Consider the following 18,842-nt stretch of genomic DNA (forward strand, 5'->3'; position numbering starts at 1 on the left):
CCCACAGTGGGATAGCCACCTTCAACATCAGTTTTTTCTTCCCACATTCACCAAGTGCTTGCTTATAGATGGTCATCTGATTGTTGAAGATTCTCTGGATTATTTTAGGCGCTTTACATTACAATATAAAGTCTCTTTAGCCAAGTGTTTTTGTATATTGATGCTATATAAATATAATTGAACTGACAAGAATAAGATAATGAGGCATCTTACACATTTGTTCATCTATTAATACTTATGAGCTTTTAACTCCAGAAAAGAGAGCAGCCCTGACGTGACAAAATTGCTCACAAATCCTAATTAGCAGCAGCAGCAGCAGAAAGTTTTACAAAGTTTTTAAATGACAGGGACTAAAAAGTGTTCGGGCATTGGGGGGGGAAAAAGTACTTGTTTGAAGGTGTGGCTGAATGAGGTTTGTAGTAAGGAAGCACTTTAATTATTCAATTTGTGTAGAACAGCACTATATCAGTACCAGTCCATTAACAACTAAATCATTAAGATTTTTCCTGTCAGGAGGTTGGTTGATCCTGCTGGGACCATAGAGAACTTGTAGATAGAGCTGAAGACACAATACGGGGTGAAAATGGCATGTATTGGAAATCTGACAAAAAAAATTATGACAAAATTTATCAAAACCGATGAGAGAATACCGCCATCTGAATCTATGGCGGCCTGAACATGTGCACCACCTTAAGATTGCCACTGACTTTTTAGCTTGTGACAGCAGTATGAGGGAGGAAGTCACTCTGCTATCGTTAATGTAAACTGGGAAAATGTGGAAGTTTGTGGTGGGCGGAGCTTCTGTTTTTCTGTTTGTCGTGGAAACAAACTACACATTGTACAACCCCTCATTTCATCCTAAAGTTTACAGAGGATCTTTCAAAGAAAACCAGCTTTGTTTTGGTAAACAAACCTGTCCTCCATCGCCCTCCACCTCTCCCTCTGCCCTGTCGCCCTCTAGGTCAGACTCCTCCAGGGTGAGGCCGCACACCCGGCAGCAGAGCGGGAAGAGGAGGACTGGAAGGGGGCCGGAGGGGGAGCCGAGTCCTCCCAACGTCTGGAGGTAAGCAGAGTCCTGGGACACTCGTAGGGTCAGGTCTGACATGACTGCAGACACATAGGGAAGCATTCAAAAGGCAAAGTTGTTTGGATCATTATTAGCTGCAGTGTAAACACGTTCTTCTAGATGTTCCCCATCATGCAGTTCAGTTTTAGGTCACTGAGCACTAAGCCAGAGAGAATTTCTCTTCCTCATTTTGCTGACTTGCTTCCTCTTTTCTGCTCTGCTCACTGCTTCCAAGATGAGAAATCTCCCCCTCAGAAAAAGGTTTTTTTTAAAATTCGGAGTTGTCAAATCTCCAAAATGCAAACCTTCCACATGTCATCAAACCTCTGCTCTGGGTTTGTGATATTCCCAGGTTTTAAGTGTGCTTTCAATCTAGAAATTTCTACATAAAGAACAGCTTAAAAAGCCTGGTTAGTTTTTAAATCACAAAACTACAGGAATACCACAGGATATATGTGAGCATTTTGCTAAATGGGAAATGCAGGCGTCATGTGTGTGTTTGTGGGGCTTGACCCAAACAAGCAACAAAAGTGAGCGTATCTCACGGCTCCGTCACAAAGACACTAAATTGTAGTAAGAGACTTTAAAAACAGAATTACAAAGAGACTCGACGTCAGAGTGGTTTCCTTTATCAAAAAGAGATGCATGTGACTATAACCAACAGACAAACACACGAACATTTAATCAACTGATAATGAAAAACTGAATACCCAACATGTGGTCACACTGAAGCTGAAATCTATCGCTGCTGTTATAATGATGATTTCACAACGACACAATAACACATGCTTCGCTCTTAGATCTGCAGTGTTTCCCCTGCCTTTCCCTCGGAGGGCAGTCCCCAACCCGAGAGAGAGAGAGAGAGAGAGAGAGAGAGAGAGAGAGAGCAAAACAAAATACACACATCTCATACACATTTATAAGTGTTATGTAGACATATTTGAAATTACATCTAAAGTTAAACACTAACTTTAAGTAGGGCTGCATGATTTTGCATAGAATTGAGATCATGATTCTCTCACGATTTTCTTTTCCAGTATAAATATTTATTGCACTTATTAACTGCACATCAACTTCGTAACAGTTGAGACTGAACATAAAAACAATAAATAAACATAAAAACAATAAATAAACATAAAAACAACTAGGGCTGGGCCATATTATACCGTTCACGGTAATACCGGTATAATGTTAGGCAACGATAGGAAAATGAAATATCGCGATAGAATGGGAGTAAAACGCACATGCGCAGTGCCTTTGTTTTCATACGCACATGGCCGATTGTTGAGTGAAACAGATGAACCAGAATTGGTTTGTAAAAATGGTGCAACTTCAGTGATGTGGAACTGGTTTGGTGTTTGTCCGTCAGATACACAACAAAGCACATTTTTTTGCAGAACATGCAAGCAGCCGTTGTTATTGTCATATTTGTCGGACTAAGATGCTCTTAAATCTGGGAGTAATCTGGGTCCTAAACTCCGTATACTTCAGGTCAAACAACACTGCAGCATCACTTAGAGTTAAAAACTGTCTAAATTCTTTCATCTTTAATAAAACGATCAGCATTGCTGCTTTACCAGGTGTCACTATAAAGTTTAACTTCCAGGCATCCATGAAAACAAAAGTTATTACATTTAACGGAGTTAGAAGTTAGCAGGAAGCTAGCGGAAGTTAGCTCGCTAGTTTCGCTAGTTACCTAAGCATGATATAGCATGTTCTGACTGAGAGATTTCTGAAAAAAATCAAACGTACAGCTCTGCTATCACTTCCAACATAAATGAAGACAGGAAACTAAACAGCAGTGACGTTTGTAGGGTTACTGAAGTTGGGCTAGCTGATATATAATGATGTGCTACGTGATCGCTAGCGACACAGCTATGTTAGCATAACATAAACAGTGAAGCTGGAGGAAGAACACTAACACTTTTCCACTTATAAAAGTTAACGTGAAGGTTCTTCATGGTTAGAGACAAATGCAATCGCATGGCAGGATGCTGTAAACGGACCAAACTTCAGTCAGGAGAACAACTGAGATAATCCATCCACAATACGAGGTTAGTCATTAATATACTGCAACAACATGGGAATAGAGCAGCTGCCAGAGAATTCAACATTAATGAATCAATGGTACAGAAGTGGAGGAAGCAAGAAGAATGAGTTTAATAAAGTTTGATTTATCTGACTGCTTTGTTTCGCTTAATGTGCCTTATAATCCCGTGCACCTTATGGTCCGAAAAATGCGTACTGCACACTGCAGTTTAATGTTGCAAAGCACCTCTTTTTAACTTCAGTGGATATTATACATGGTTATGCTCAGGATGTGTCAGCCCATTTCTACTGGAAATGCCTTTTGGTTAAACTTTCAGCAAGGAATTTGCATTTGCACTGTTAAAGTTTTATAAAGCTTTAATGTACATAAAAACCAGCTTCTTGTTTAAGTGAAAATAAATGGAAGGTTGTCTTTTTGCGCTAGTAATGTTGTGGAGTTGTATTTTGTCTCGCATCAATTATATCGTCGGTTATATCGTTATCGCAAATTTTCAAACATATATCGTGATAAATATTTTTGGCCATATCGCCCTGCTCTAAAAACAACAAATGTCTCACGTTTTGTTGTTGCCGCAAAATGTTGTACTGCTTGAAATTCCGTCTCCACCGTTGCTCGACACTGCGTGTATAGAGCAGGTAGTGCAACAATAGAAAAATAGTTGCGGGACGGCACTGTGTAGGGTTTGTCTAGGGTGTTGATCATTTTCCTAAATCCCTCGTTTTGCACAGTGTTGATGGGAGCCATATCTTTGGTCAGGTGATAAGTAATAGCCTCCGTAATTTCCCTATACCTGTCTAACTCCTGCGGGAGTTCGACGTGTATAGGGAAGCGCTGTATAAGGTTCCCGTTATTGATGTTTGGGTGGTTGACCGGGACGGATTTTCTCCTGTCACTTTCTTGTCATCCCTGACGTGCTCTCCGTTGTTTTTTCCCTGCTAATTTTAGCAGCCAGCTTCTGTATCACGTGGTATAAGGCTCCGCCCTTGTCATTTGTTGAGCAGGAAGAGTGAGCGCTTGTTTTCATGCAGATTACGTCCCGGATCAAAATGCGGTACAATCATCGTCGTCTTTTTTTTTTTTTTTTTTTTTTTAAATCGTTGTCATTTGGAAATGAGATTTCACATAAGTATGAATCGAGATCGCGATTTTTTAACGATTAATCGTGCAGCCCTAACTTTAAGGTTTACAATTTTATATCTTTTAATATATTCTAACAAGAATTCTTATCATTCATTAAAAATGGATATCATCACAGCTTTATCTCGTGGCTAAATCACCATGGTAACTGATGCTAAAAAAACATAACACGGTTGGGTGCCAGGTAATATTTTCAAAGTTTTCAAATTGGCTGGAAGAGCCACTTTTGCACCAGTTCATTCATTTGCAGCATGTTTTAAGTTGTTAAGAAACAAAGCATATAAAGCATGTATGTGTTATGAACTTTGCTCGTGGTGTACACCTTTGCCACAGACCAGATAATTTTGCATTACATCATGGCAAGAAAGAGGGTGTGCTTCCTTTATCACATGACTCTGTGTTATTCACCTAACCTGTCATGGTCCACAGAGCACACTGGAGCACTGGTGACACCAACTTTACCCAAACTGAAAACAAGTCATTACTGTAAATGCATTACAAGAAAAATCCCATAAACAGGTGTTAATCGGTCTAAAATCCCAGAGGAGAACTTTTCCAGGAAGCCTCCAAACCCACCAAAGAGGGAAACACTGAACAAAAAGACATCGCTGTGACTTCTCCTAAATGACTGCTTTTTCACATTAGTGGCACACCCTGCTACGTAGACGATCTGAAAATGTTATTTATACTGATGATGATGAACTGAGTTTTCAGTCCAAAGGTGACATATATAAAAGTTAGTTGTCAGATTAGCAATCAGAAAGAGTTTCCTTCAAAGTGATTAAAAAAGAGAGAGAAGCTGCAGGCAGCCTGTGAAATTATTGATTAACAAACTTGTTTTAACACAAATTTATCAGCTTTTTAACTCTGAGACCGTAATTGATGTAAAGGTTTGTGTTTACTCACCTTCTTCAGCATCACTGTTTGCCTTTTTCCGTCTTCCCCGTCTTTTCTCCTTCTCCCTCCTCTGCGGTCTCTCCTGCGTGTGCATGCGCTGGTGTCTGCGCAGGTTGCCGAGGGAGCTGCAGGCGTAGCTGCACTGGTGGCACCTGTACGGTTTCTCCCCGGTGTGTGTGCGGGCGTGGCGCTGCAGGTTGACGAGCTGGGCTGAGGCGTAGGGGCAGACGGGGCAGCGGTACGGCTTCTGGCCGTCATGGGTCCGCATGTGGCGTTTGAGATGGTTGGAGTAGCGCGAGGTAAAGGTGCACAGCGAACAGGAGTACAGTTTAGGGGCGGGGTCCGCAACACCGCTGGCTTTGTCTACGTTTCTCCTCTTATTTTTGGAGCTGCCGCCGAGGGATCTATCGGACAGGTTGGAACCGTCCAACTGAGAGGAGTCGATGGAGGTGCCATGCTGGAGGCCCTCCTCACAGGAGAGACAATAAAGCTCTGCCCCTAGGTCGAGTCCTACACCTGGAATAAAATATATCACATTTTCTAATGTTAAAATAATTAAAACAATATTAATATTAAACAATATTATATTGATTCAGTACAAACAAAGTAAAAACAAACCTCTGCAGCCATTTGTACTGATCTAACCTAGGCATTTGACACAGTGGATGATAAATCTTAAAGCAAAGACTTGTCAGAGCAGGGCGGTTCAAATTGGGTACATACATACGCTACAATCATTATGTTGGTCGTATTATAGTGAAACTTTAATTTTGATCATAATCTACTCATCTGCACATAATCCAATAACCAGGCTCTCTACAATAACCTTTTAATACAGTACAGCACAACCTGATGATAAACTTTTCATGTATTCCTACAGTTCTGAGTTTGAGTTAGCATATTAATACATTCATGCAGAATTACACTTGATTACTCTTTCTTGTTTACACCTACCAATCAGTAACCAGTGAGAAAACTGAAACTGGTCTTTTATTTTACATTGAGTTGTGTCTGCTCTCTGAGGCAAGAAATAGACTTGCTGTTTCCACGTTAATGTCAGTGGTGGACTATGTAGATGTGACTCATATGCATGTGTGTTCATGTGCTTACATATGCTGGATTCTATCCATCATAGAGTTGTGAGATTTACTGGACACTGAACTCAAATCAAAGAAGTGAAAATATTCCAATATCACTCTGTGCCCAGGTCTTTTTTATTTTTAACTCCACATGTAAACAGCCTGGCATGTTATAGTCAGTCAGTAGTTACCAAGATCTAAGCCTGCCCCCAAAGGTGTGTCTCCCAGAAGCTGACCACATCCCTTACAGGAGAGGAACGCTGGGAAGGTGGAGTCTGTCGGTGCTGACGAGTCGTCCTCCACACTTAGAGAGAAGACAGTCATACCTGAAGAAGAACACAGGGTTAAACAGACAGTCGCTTCAACCTTTGAGGAGAAAAATTCAACTCTCATGGGGTTTGAGGAAATAACCGCTGCATTTAAAAACTTAATTTATTACAGGAATGATTTATATATTTATGCTGGCAGCTGAGGCACGCTGAACTCACTTCCCCTGAGTGAGGTGTTGCAACTCAGAAGGAAATCAGCAGCATCAGCGCTGGAGCAGAAATAGAAGTCAAAACAAGAAACAACATGACAACTTAAGTTAGTCAGTTGGAGAATCTACTTCTCCGAGCTCCTAACATAGCGATGAAATGTCTTTGCCCTCTATACATCAGCCTGTACCATAAGTGACATCACAAAAGCTGCATCAGCTTTCGACTTCTACTACTCCTACACCAGCACTGATGCTGAGATTATTTCTGAGTGGTGACACCGGTGGTTCAGGCAAAGAGGGAGTCCTTTACAACTCAGTTGCTAGTATGGACCTGTGAGGACTTCACAGTTGGTGCACGAACGCCACCTGCATGCTCAGTCGTTCATTGCTCTTTCACTACAGCATCATCTATGGAAGCCCAGACAAGTTAAAAAGTGAAAATACAGCATACTTTTCATTTTAGCTCAACATTTGTGACTCTTTAACTTGGCTTCAAATGTGAATTTTAAAATCTATAAGCTATTTTCAGCTTCTCCTTTACCACAAGGGGTCACCACAGTGGTTAGCGCCACACATTTCATTTGGCAGATTTTTGCACTCAACACATTTCACTTACCCAGTGATAAACTAATAATGCAGACTAATTACCCAATAATACATTCAGCTTACATTCTGTTTAACTTTCTGAATTTTTAATTAGCAAACATTTGACTTTTAACTTGCGCTACAGAAATGGGTTTGCATATTATTTCACTTTCAACAAACTCAGAGACAAACTTATGGTACAAAGTACCATAAACTCAAAATCTTAAATACGGAAAGCACATCAGTTTGAACTTGTAAGTCTTTTCGAGCCCGATCATCAAAGGGACCATACCTCGCCTGATTACCAGGAATTGGGAGAACAATGTTTAAATATTGTGTGAGCACAGGGTCAATGCTTCAGTCAAAACAGAGAGAAAAGCCTAATAAAAACATGTGGAATGTTTAAATATGTGGCTTGCTTTCCAACCCCGTGTATGTAAAAACCTGTGTGTGTGTGTTACTGACCAGACTCTCTATCCAGTCCCATGATCTCCGAGTCTCCAAACTCCAGCTCGCCGCTCAGCAGGAAGTCGCTGTCCAAAACGAGACAGCCCGGCTCACACACCACTGCCCCATCCTCAAAGTCCACTGAGTGCAAACAGACACACAAACATTTCTCATAATTTCCTGTATAAACACACCTGACCAAATGAAGACAAACGCCAAGCCCATCCTGAAACACAAAGTCAGCTTCTACCTGAGGGTGTTAAAAAGTCTGGGTTTCACTCAAAGGTTTCCCTTAGTGATACGAGCTGTAAAACTGTGAACATCTGACACAAACATCAACATCTCTTCTCTTTATGTAACAAATTTTCATTTCCTTTAAAAAAACAAAACAAACAACAACCCCCCCCCCCCCCCCAAAAAAACAAAAACAAAACAAAAAAAAACCCAGACACATTTATAGATTGCAGGGCTGTTGGTTGTTTTTTTAACAGTAATAAAAAAGAAGATGTTTAAAGACAAAAATCAGGCTCATGTTTCACATACACATGTTTTTTTTGTTTTAAAATTTGGCTGCAGAGAACACATTTGATAAACGGGACAGAAGACAGCTGATAACAGAGTTTGTGCTCGAAAACACACAAAAAGAAGAAGAAGAAGAAGAAGGATAACAGCAAAGGAGGTGGAGAGGAAACGAGAAGGAAATCGGTGAGCATGAGATAAGTGCTGAGGAGGAAGAGCTGTGGGGTGAGGAACGAGGCTGAGAGGGTCAGGAAGAGGAAGACAAGTCGAACACAGAACTGATGATACAGGACATTTTTATACTCTTAAACCTCTGAGCGGACATTTGTTGACCCAGCTTAGAGCAATTCTAACTTTTAATGTCACAAAGAAAATAAAAACTTACTGATAATTAAAAATATTTACACTAAATATTAAGGAAACTTAAAATTATTCTCTTTATTCCCATTTTCCTGAGCTTTAATTTGAAACCTACAAAACCTACTTTTTCAAACAGTTTGCATAACTATTAACAGTAGTTAGAGTAGAAAATTATTCTGCTGCGGTTTTTCTGACCTATTTGTCTTTTAGAGGTCAATGACAAACACTGGCTAATGTAATCTTTAATAATTAACTTTTTAATCATAACTAAAAAGTAATTAGAATTTAAGGTTCTGAGACATTTACTAAGACAAATTAAACTAATTCAGGAAAAATATGGGGTGCTTTTGCAGATTTATTTAGATTAATTTAGAGAATTAAGATGTTTTTCCTTCTCAAAATGGGCCTCTGGAGACCAATACACACATCCAATTAAGGCAAAAGTCTGAGTTTTCCTGTCATTTCAGGCTATTTTAAATGTGAGGATTAGGCCTAAGTAAACTAAGCCCTGCTTAAAAAAAAGAATAAGTGAAAAACATTTATATGAGACACTTGTTGATTTCTGTTTGGTTGAAACCTTTTTAGTAGGAACCAAAAATATAACAACAGAAGCAATCGTTAGCTGCAGACCAGCAGCCAGAGGACAGAAAGTAACAAACACCACAACTCATTAAAAATTTTCAAACTAATTCAAGCTGCACTGTGCTTGCTCCCTGCATCGACTAAAGAAAACAAAGATGCTGTATGACAAGTTTAAGGCTGCGCAGGTGAGTAGGAATTAAGAAGGTAAAAGGGTTTCAAAAGGGTTATAAGGACATTTCCAAGTTATACATTCTACAGAGACAGAGATTATCCACAAATGGAAGACATTCAAGACAGCTGCCAGTCTTCCCAGGAGTGGAAATCGCAGCAAATTCACCCCAGTGTCAGACTGTGCAAGGCCCAGAGAAAATACAAAAAACCCTAAGAGCTTCATTTCAGATTCTACAGGCCTCGGTTACCTTAGTTAAATGTCTATGACAGCACAATTAGAAAAAGACTAATTAACTGTGGCTTGTTTGCAAGAACTGGCAGGCACTGAAAGCCTCTTCTCTCATGACATGACAGCACAACTTAGATTTCCAAAGCTGCAAATCACAAGACTTCTGGAAGTCCTTTGCACAGCAAGGTCAAAATCAAACTCAGCATATCAGCACAAAAATCTCATAACAGCTGTCAGCGTGGTGGTGGAAGGGTCATGATTTGGACTTATTATACAGACAGGACCTGGACATCTTGCAGTCATTGACTCAACCATGAACTCTTCTGTATACCAAAGTATTCTACAGTCAAACATGAGGCTGTCTGTGTGACAGCTAAAGATTATTTTACGTTATTGGTACAAACAGGGACATTCAACTGAACAATGATCCCAAGCCCTGCAACAAATCTTAAATGAATACCTGTATACCTCAATGAACTGGAGCAACGCTGTAAAGAAGAGTGTTACAGACGGATAAAATCATACAGAAAATGATTATTTGAAGTTGTAGTTGATAAAGCTGGTTCTGCAAGCTACTGCTAAGAGTCCTGTTTAAAGTCTTTTAGTTTTTCAACAAGTCTGCAGGCAGGTAATGTGAGTTAAGACCCAGCGTCTTACAAATCCCAGATATTTTAGGTTTTCCTTTATTAAAATGTTGGTTTCGGTTATAACAGCAAAAAATGTCATTCCTCCACTGTAGAACCAAAGCTGTTCGGTCAATCTTTGTTCAAATGAACTGCTAACGTGTTCAAACGTAGACCGACCTGAACTAAAACACATCAATCCTCCTTTTATCGTTCAGTTTTACAGAAGCTTTGGTTCAACTGTGCGATCATTCTTTCAGATAACACTGCTGTGATTGTGTCAGACGTCCAGAAGCTACTTGAGCTGCAGTTAGACTTTGAATACGAGTAATTTGAATACAAGGATGTACTGGCCTTTTTTCCCCTCTGAGCCCCTGCTCACATGCTCAAAAGTACACTCCCATCTAGTGCCTGTTTAAATATGTACATCATTAGAAATCTGAGAAGGTCAACAGGTGACTTCAGGTCTCCTAAATCCAGTATTCTCTTTTTGTAAGCTGACTGATGCCCACGCAGTCAAGAAAATGTAAACGAAGGGAGGTGAGCGTTCTACAGGTGACGTGTGGGAGGAGAGTAAAACAAAAGAAACTGGAGACACAACTAGAACCTAAAAACGTCTTCTGGCCCCTGTTAATAATAAAGGTGAGGGTACACAGGAAACCAAGGGGAATGACAGAAATCATACAGGAAGCTGTGAAAGAAAGAGAGGAAGAACGAAGGGAGGGAGCAGGGGGAGGTTAGGTAGGGAGCCTGCGAAGAGGAAGTGGAGATAGGAAGCAGAGAGGAGGTGGAGAATCCAAGTGAGCCAGAACAGTCAGGATGAGATAACAGATAAACACATCTGCTTAAAGGACAACATGTCTTCAGCAGTCTTCCTCTCAGGGAGATAAAGAGGAAAGGACTTGATGACCAGTCAGGCAACTTTTAACATTACTGTATCCCTCAGAAATATGTCTAATTTTATAAAAATGCATTTAAAGTGGACCAATACCTAGCAAAGACTCATTGCCTTATTCTATGGCAGTGATTTAAGATTCATGCGGAGAGAAAGGCAGCAAAGAGCTGGAAGTAAACAGCTGGACTTACGTTTCACCGGCTGCGGGTTGGACTGTTTTCTCCGCGGCATCTTCGCCTCTCTTCAGCACGGATCCTGTGCTGTTTTCGCGGTGACACCTCCGACACTCTGCGGGCTCAAGTCCGTCTGTCCAGCAAGAGAGGCAGCCAGCTAGCTAACTGCATGTCATCATCATCACCTCCTTCCTCTTCCTCTTCCTCCAACGGACAGCAGTAGCGGCGGAGTCATCGCCACCATCTAACGCCTGAAGCGGAAGGCGTACACCGGCAACAGCACCAATTAAAAAGACCCACACCTTCCCTAAATTATTACATTACACTTTGCAGCTATATTCAGTTCACAATAAACTTTAAAAACACACCAATCCATTTAAATTCATCACCATGGCTAATTCTTTGTTATTGTTTCGCAGTAAGTAGCCGGAGCCATCTTGCTAGCCAGCGAGCCAACCGGCTAAAATCAACACTGTAATCTAACTCTCGCTTTTAGCTCACACTAAAAATAAAACTTAATGAAGTCGAAGACACTCCACCGAATAACTTACCTGTGATAATGTCCCTTAAAATACCGCGGGTGAAAATGCAGTTAAAACTATTCTCAAAACACTCTTTTTGTTGTTGCCAAACACACACAGCGCCACTACGCCGGGTCCGGGCTCTATGTGACGTCACCGAAAGACGCAGGGGATTGTGGGAATAGTAGTCCTTACTGTGTTTACCAACCTCAAATGACCTCTACATATTATCAATGGAAGTTTGTCTCTGCCACCATAAAAAAGTAAAATCTCTGTATTTCAACATACAAACCCTGAATTTAACTTAGGTGTGGTGGAAAAAATAATTCTTTACATATGTATATATCTATAGCTAAATAATAACAATAATGTTTTCTTTTGTTTGTTAGTGTTTTTTGTTTTTGTTTTTCAATGTGAGAAACAAGCTCCCTCAAATTTTAGGTAATCTTGCAATTTTTTCCTCACAAAAACAAAATATTGGACAACTCATGTATGTTTATATAATAACAAGAGCAATAATAACAACAATAATAATTATTATTATTATGCAAAGAATGCTGTATTGTATATAAATCTGTCTTCCTATAATGTTTAGAAGACAATAAAATCATTTGATTTCCTAGAGATGACTAACAAGTGTTTAATATTGTGGATTTGTAAAAAGAAATAAAGTTTAAAAAATGTGAAGTTGTGAAAAGGAACACAAAAGGCACAGAAATACCACAAAGATTCAGCAATAGGTTCACTTTATTGTCAAAATATTCAACAAAAACCTCAAAAACAGATAATCCTCTGTTGTTTGTACCACTGCAGACATATATGTTGTTTTATGTAAAGGTAGTTGATGCCAACACAAATTACAAAATGCAAGAACATATATTTTGCATGATGCTTTTTCTTGAATACATTAAATTAACGAATAGATATCATACAATTGTGATAAACATACCATGAAATTTACATTAAAACAGTTTGTCAATAAGAGAGGTTTTTTTAAAGACCCTATGCATATACAGTTCTAAGTGTCAGGTAGGTTTAACTAACGTAAAAAAAAAAATCATATCCTTTTATTCTCTCAGCTATTATTTTTCTGTATGTACAAGCTCTGAATGCTTTGACATTTCAACAGTAAAAATGTTTGTGTTGTTAAACTAGAAAAAATAATGAGGTGAATAAGATGTATTTTATAGGTTGCTGTTCTCTAGTCAGTCACTCAGGCAACATTTCTCAGGAGAGATCATGGCCTGAGTAAACATCATTGAGGGGTTACATGTCAGTCAAAGACTGGCTAAGAAAGAAATCATCTATATAGCTGTGTTGCACACATTTATCTTTATATCTTCAGCCTTTCTTTTTTAATACTCAAAATTCTGCCACCTATTCAGGATAACACTACACAATTGAAAAAGAAAAAGAGAAAAACATATTCCTTTAACTTGATAATTGTTCCTTGAGAAGAATCTAGAATCCTCTACAATGTTAAAATATTAAATGAATGAAACTTCAGGAGTTTGCATGACACACTGTATTTCTAAAAAACAAAACAAAACTGGGTGAATTCAATTCAGTGGGAAATTTCATTTGTTTTAAGTATGGGACCAACAAAGGATCAAAAGCAGTCTTTCATTTTTGGGATCCTTAACTGTCAAGTGGAGCAATGGCAGCAATTAGACAGAACTTCCCTTAAGGTTTTATTTGCTCAGATGCTAACTAAAGATCTGAGTTTTATTGAGCTGGGTTTCTGGGATAGGGTTAACGAAGTCAGGTTAGGGAATTGGGGAGGGGATGGACTGCCTATGAAGATGGAAAAAACAAAACAAAAACTGCCACCTCAGCATCCCAAACAAGCCACAGGTACAAATACAGTCATATAAAATCATGTACATATTTTAGAAAAGCTCTGCTCTGGGTCTTCTGGTTTTCTCAAAACATTACCAGTAGGGGTCATAATTTGCAAGAGCTGAATCAGAAAAAAACGACTTGGTTAATTTCAGCAAATCCTCTACATATATTATATATCAGTATGTTACTATATATTATGTTTAACGCTCATTCACGAGTTAAACATGGACTCAAACTCATCAATCCTCTGCCTGGTGTTTCCTCTGGGGATCTTTCTGTAGGACACTGTTTTGTACTTCGATGATTGTTGGCCATCTTTCTTCTTGTCATCTGCAGCATCAGCCTCACCATTCATCACAGGAGACCTTACGGTTTTCATTGGATGTTTTACTGTGCCAGAGGAGATTTTGCTCTCTTGTTCATCTTCCATCGAGGACTGAGCAGGAGCTTCCATCAGTGTCACTTTGTCCTCTGGTCTGCAAAGCGATGTCTGTAGGTCTGAAAATGCACATGTTTTTGAATAATTTAAATACTTCTAGGAAATGACTTAAAATTACTTTCTTTTGCTCCATGGAGGTTTTTGTCCACTAATATTTATCTTAGTTGAGTCAGTGTCATCTTTGTGGAATTTTAATGAATGAACTTTCTGGCTCAAATCTTCACTTTCAGTAACTGTGTTCCAGCCAATCATAGCTGCAGTTATATAATATCCAATGTAGATCTGAACATTTGAAAACAGTAACTTCACTTTGGAACGTTTACAGAACAAATATATCAATGTTTTTACACAGCAATCTGAATTTTGGGTCTATAAAACCGTTTTATTAACGACGTATGACAACACAAAAATAAACCTCACCCATATCTTCTTGTTTCTTATTTTAAATGAAAATTGACCTTATCTCACAGAAACAGTATGTATAAGCACTGCTGTATTAGCCTATTTGCAGACCTTGTCTTTGTTAGGAAGTCTTAATGCTGATCTAAAGACTATAACAATAAATTTTTCCTTCTACTCCGCCATATTTTGCAAGCACGTACTTAACTTTTTAGCCAATAAAAGCCAAAATATTCTTAAGAATGAGTTTATTGTTATTCTGTAGATTTCTTAGAAAAAGGTACCCAGCAACATACTGTAATTAGAAGGAATAAAATAAATAATAATATGACCAAAAATACTATGTCTATGTATAATAATACCATGTAAATGATTTTACTCAATAATGGTCTTTTCTACAGTCTTTTTGAGCATATTTCGATGCTAAAATGTTTGTAGTTTTACATAAATAAAAAGTTCACTTCTTTCACTTCAGCTATTCTTCAGTCAAATTTTAACATGTTTCCTCGTAAATTTGATATACCGTGGATCTGCCTTTTTCTTGCTGTGTGGTACCCCATTTAAAAAAAACCCAAAACAGAAGTGCATCTAAAGCCAAGCTTATTCTACCTGATAAGTGTCTGATTTAATGTGTGCAGTTCCTACCTGTGACCACAGGTGTCACCAAACCAGCCAGGACTGAAATCTTTCTAGGGAATTCTGTGGTTACCTGTGTGCAATACAGGTGGAGTATTTCCGGAGTTGTCTGCTTCTTCTACTCCAGCTCTTTCACCTGGATGCCGCTCTTGCTCCTGTAAACTGCGCTGCGACGTCTCTGTTTGTTCACTTAGATTCAGATGAGCGTCAGCACAGGGAACGTTTGTGTCTGTCACACTGTGTGCAGCAGCAGTTTGGTGTGAAGCGTCTGTGCTGCTCAGAAAAGCCTCCTTGTCACTGCTCGGCGATGTGGGATAAATGTCCCTGCTGTGGGTTTTGGCAGCGACAGCCCCTTTCTCTCCGTCTGTGAGGACTCTGGGAGCTTTGTTTTCTGTGCCGTGATGCAGAGTTTCAGCAGATTGTGGGTCCTGCAGAGGTGACAGAGGGACAGTTTTGGGGGATCAGACTGATCAGGCCTCTTTCCTGGCTCCTCAACCCATTCTTCTGTTTCTTCTTCTTTTACATAAACTTGTTCTTCCTTTTCTTTGTTTACCTCCTTTTCATTTTCAGCGTGATGCTCTCTCAGCTTCTCCACTTTGACTCCTTCTGCATTTCCTCCTGTTATCTGTCTGTCTTGCTCTATTCTCTTTTCATCTACATCTTCTTCTTCTTCCATTCCTCTTCCTGCTCTTTCATCTCCACTTTCCTCTGTTACAGCTTGTTTCATCTCACCCTGACTTTCATCCTCACATACTTTTCCTACTTCTTTCTCATCTCCCTCCTTCTGATACTTAAACCACTCTTCTTACTCATCATTATTTATCTCCACCCCTCTTTTGTTGCTTCCATCCTTCTTCCTCCCTTTATTTCCCTCTTTTTCTCCATCACACTGTTCGACTTCATGGTTTTCTTTCTTTCTGTCTTCTTCTATTTCTCCTTCCTCATTTTCATCGTGTATTTCTTTCTCTACCTCTGCTGTAGAATGTTTCATTTCATCCTCTCACACTTAAACCTCCTTTCTTCTCTCTCGTTCTCTCCCTGTGTCTTTAATTCCTCTTCTCTCTCAGTCATTTCTTCCTCCATCTCTGCTTCTCCTTCCGCTGCTCTTCCCTCCATCTCCTCTTGGTCCATTTCTATATTGTCCTCCCTCTTATTTTCTTTCTCCATGTGGCCTCCCTTCTCCTCTTCCTCACCTTCACACCCAGCCTCTCCTTCCATCTCTTTTTCTGTTTTCCTTTCTTTCTCTACACATCCTTCATCCTTTTGGATTTTGTTAATGCTTTCTAGCAGCACGTGTCGTTTCTCAATTCACAGTCTGGTGACCTGGCGGCCACATTTTCAGCCTCATGCTTCATGTGTGTGTGAGTGGACGTGGGTTTGTAATACTTTAATCGCTCAGGTATGAGCTTGCGCTCCAGTTCACTGAGTCCTCCACAAGGTTTCACTTCTCTTTAACTGTGGCACAGACTCCTACCAAAGAATCCAGACTGAAGTAAAGAAACTAAAGAGTAAAGTCCTGAATGCAAATTTCTATTCAAGCATAAAGTTCGATCAGTAAAATACTGCTCTGTGTGTTCTCTTTGCCACAATGAATCTTTGATGCTTATTTCTAATTTCATATTTTCTTTCTTGAATTCTACTAAAGTAGCCTTGCATGACTCATAGGTCTAAATGATACTTATTTAGTTTTACTTCACCTATTTAACTACTCACTAAAACCAATGTCAAATCAGCCAATCACAAGGCTGCCACTCACGTATACATGGTCACAATGACCGGCTGAAGTTTAGACAGAGCATCAGAACAGAGAAGAGCGTTGATTTAAGTGGCTTGGCATGGTTGTTAGTCTAAATATTTCAGATACAGCTGATCTGCTAGGATTTTCCCACACAACCATCTCTAAAGTTTACAGAGAATGATCTGAAAAACAGAAACTAACCAGTGAGCGGTAGTTCTCGGGAAGAAAATGCCTCGTTGAAGTCAAAGGAAAATGACTGCTTTGAGCTGACAACAGTAATTCAACTAACCGCTTGTTACAACAAAAGTGTGTCAAGAGCATCTGAATGGTGTCATGGTCCTGGGTCGTGTGACCCAGTGTTGAGTTTTATGTATCTTTTGTATTCATTTATGCTTTAGCTTAGTTCGTCTAGTTAATTTCTAGGGTGCTGTTTAGCCCTTTGTTTCTTAGTTGTTTATGTCATCTCCCTGTACTCAGTCTCCCTGGATCATGCGTCTACCTGTCACGCGTCATGTCTGCGTGGTTATGTTTAGTTCATGTCATGTCTAATCTCCATGTTTCCTGTTTTATTTTGAAAGTCTGTATTCTATGTCAGTGTATTTAGTTTCACCTCTCCTGTCTTTAGGTTCATGTGTGTCAGCTGTGCTCCCATGTGTGGCCACTTCCCCTGATCATCCCTCATGTGTATTTAGTCTCTGTGTTTCATGCAGTCTGGGTCGTGTCGTCTGTGTTCCCACACTCCATGTCCTCATGGCCAGGCTTTACAGTCATCATCATGGTCCTCTGAGTCTAGTTTATCAGTATCTGTTTCCCAGTTTAGTTAAGTTTGGTTTAGTCACGGTGTTTCTGCTTCGTGTGAGACCTGTCATCAGCCATAATAAAGGCTCGCTTTCAGTTTAAGTTTACTCCGGTCTACTCTCTTGTGTTCGCACCTGGGTCCACCACACACACCACCGCACGGTCTGTCTCCTGAACACTGAACCACACTGCATGTCGCTCTTGTCAGCTAAGGACTGGAAACTGAACCTACATTTCACATAGCTCACCAAAATTGGACAGTAGAAGAGTGGAAGAAAGTTGCCTGGTCTGATAAGTCTGGATGGTAGGGTCAGAACTTGGAAGCGTGGATCTATCTTGCTTTATGTCAGTGGTTCAGCATCACTTCTTAAGCGCAGCCAACCTGAGTGTTGTTGATGACCCTGTCCATGCCATTATGATCACAGTGTATCTATCTTCTGATGGCTGCTTCCAGCAGGATAACTCACCAAAGTTCAAATCATCTAAAACTGGTTTCTTGAACATGACAGTGAGTTTACTGTACAGAGATAGACCCCAAATCACCAGATTACAACCCAGTAGAGCTCTTTTGTGATGTGATGAAACTGCAGACAAATCTGCAGCAAGTGTGTGATGCTGTCATCTCAACATGGACTAAAACGTATGCCACAAAGAATTAAGACAGTTCTGAAAGGAGGTGGTCTTAATTGTCTGTGGATATTAGACTCCCTCTCAGTCCATCCCCTCATGCTCTTTTGTTTCACTGTCTTTAAAACAACTTCATTCTCATTGGCTGATTGCCTGTACCTGGCATCACCATGAAAAGACATGACCTCTAATTGAGATAAAACAGAGCCAAGAGTAAGAAAAACTATTAGAAACTGAGTGTTGACAGTAGTCTGAAGCTTTTGGCTACAGGATTACCTGTACTTATGTTTGACAACTAGGTCATGCTTATATTGAAAATGCACTACTTGAACAGGATATATGAGACAGAAAATGATGAAAAGCACAATTGGTCCTCTCTAAGAGCATGTGTAACCAGCAGATAACAGGAGCGTTTTGAAAAATGCTCCAGTGAGAGAGTAAACAGTCAAGTACATGAGTTAAAAAGAGCAAAATGTTCTGAAAGTGTAACAGCTTGCATTGATTTCCTTTTAATAGTTTCCCCTCTAAATAATACGTTTTTAGTTTTCGAA

At 39.7% G+C, this 18,842-nt stretch overlaps 1 protein-coding gene and 1 long non-coding RNA gene across 3 annotated transcripts in view; both read right to left on the bottom strand.

Moving 5' to 3' along the window:
• The window catches only part of LOC146547199 (zinc finger protein 513-like), a 14,902-nt gene extending 2,921 nt beyond the window's left edge, over positions 1–11,981 (bottom strand). The window contains exons 1-6 of the mRNA XM_085264955.1: positions 11,843–11,981; positions 11,310–11,542; positions 7,758–7,880; positions 6,421–6,555; positions 5,160–5,666; positions 914–1,107 (exon numbers count right to left, since the gene is read on the bottom strand). Of these exons, the coding sequence (XP_085121081.1) occupies positions 914–1,107; positions 5,160–5,666; positions 6,421–6,555; positions 7,758–7,880; positions 11,310–11,349 (999 nt within the window). The 5' untranslated portion in view covers positions 11,350–11,542; positions 11,843–11,981. The remainder of the gene's footprint in view (positions 1–913; positions 1,108–5,159; positions 5,667–6,420; positions 6,556–7,757; positions 7,881–11,309; positions 11,543–11,842) is intronic.
• A 560-nt stretch (positions 11,982–12,541) lies between these two features.
• On the bottom strand, positions 12,542–16,258 carry LOC146547200 (uncharacterized). 2 transcript variants are annotated; one of them, XR_014890847.1, is made up of 2 exons: positions 15,202–16,258; positions 12,542–14,152 (listed from the first exon to the last, which is right to left on the bottom strand). It is a non-coding gene; the product is annotated as an uncharacterized LOC146547200 (long non-coding RNA). The 2 variants fall into 2 exon arrangements; XR_014890846.1 differs by having other exon boundaries at positions 15,138–16,258.
• Between the last annotated feature and the right edge of the window lie 2,584 nt (positions 16,259–18,842).

This window comes from Mchenga conophoros, linkage group LG23 (genome assembly GCF_057382185.1).
Source record: "Mchenga conophoros isolate Kocher_MC1m ecotype Shallow Benthic linkage group LG23, M_conophoros_male_GT1.1, whole genome shotgun sequence".
NCBI classification, from domain to species: Eukaryota; Metazoa; Chordata; class Actinopteri; order Cichliformes; family Cichlidae; genus Mchenga; species Mchenga conophoros.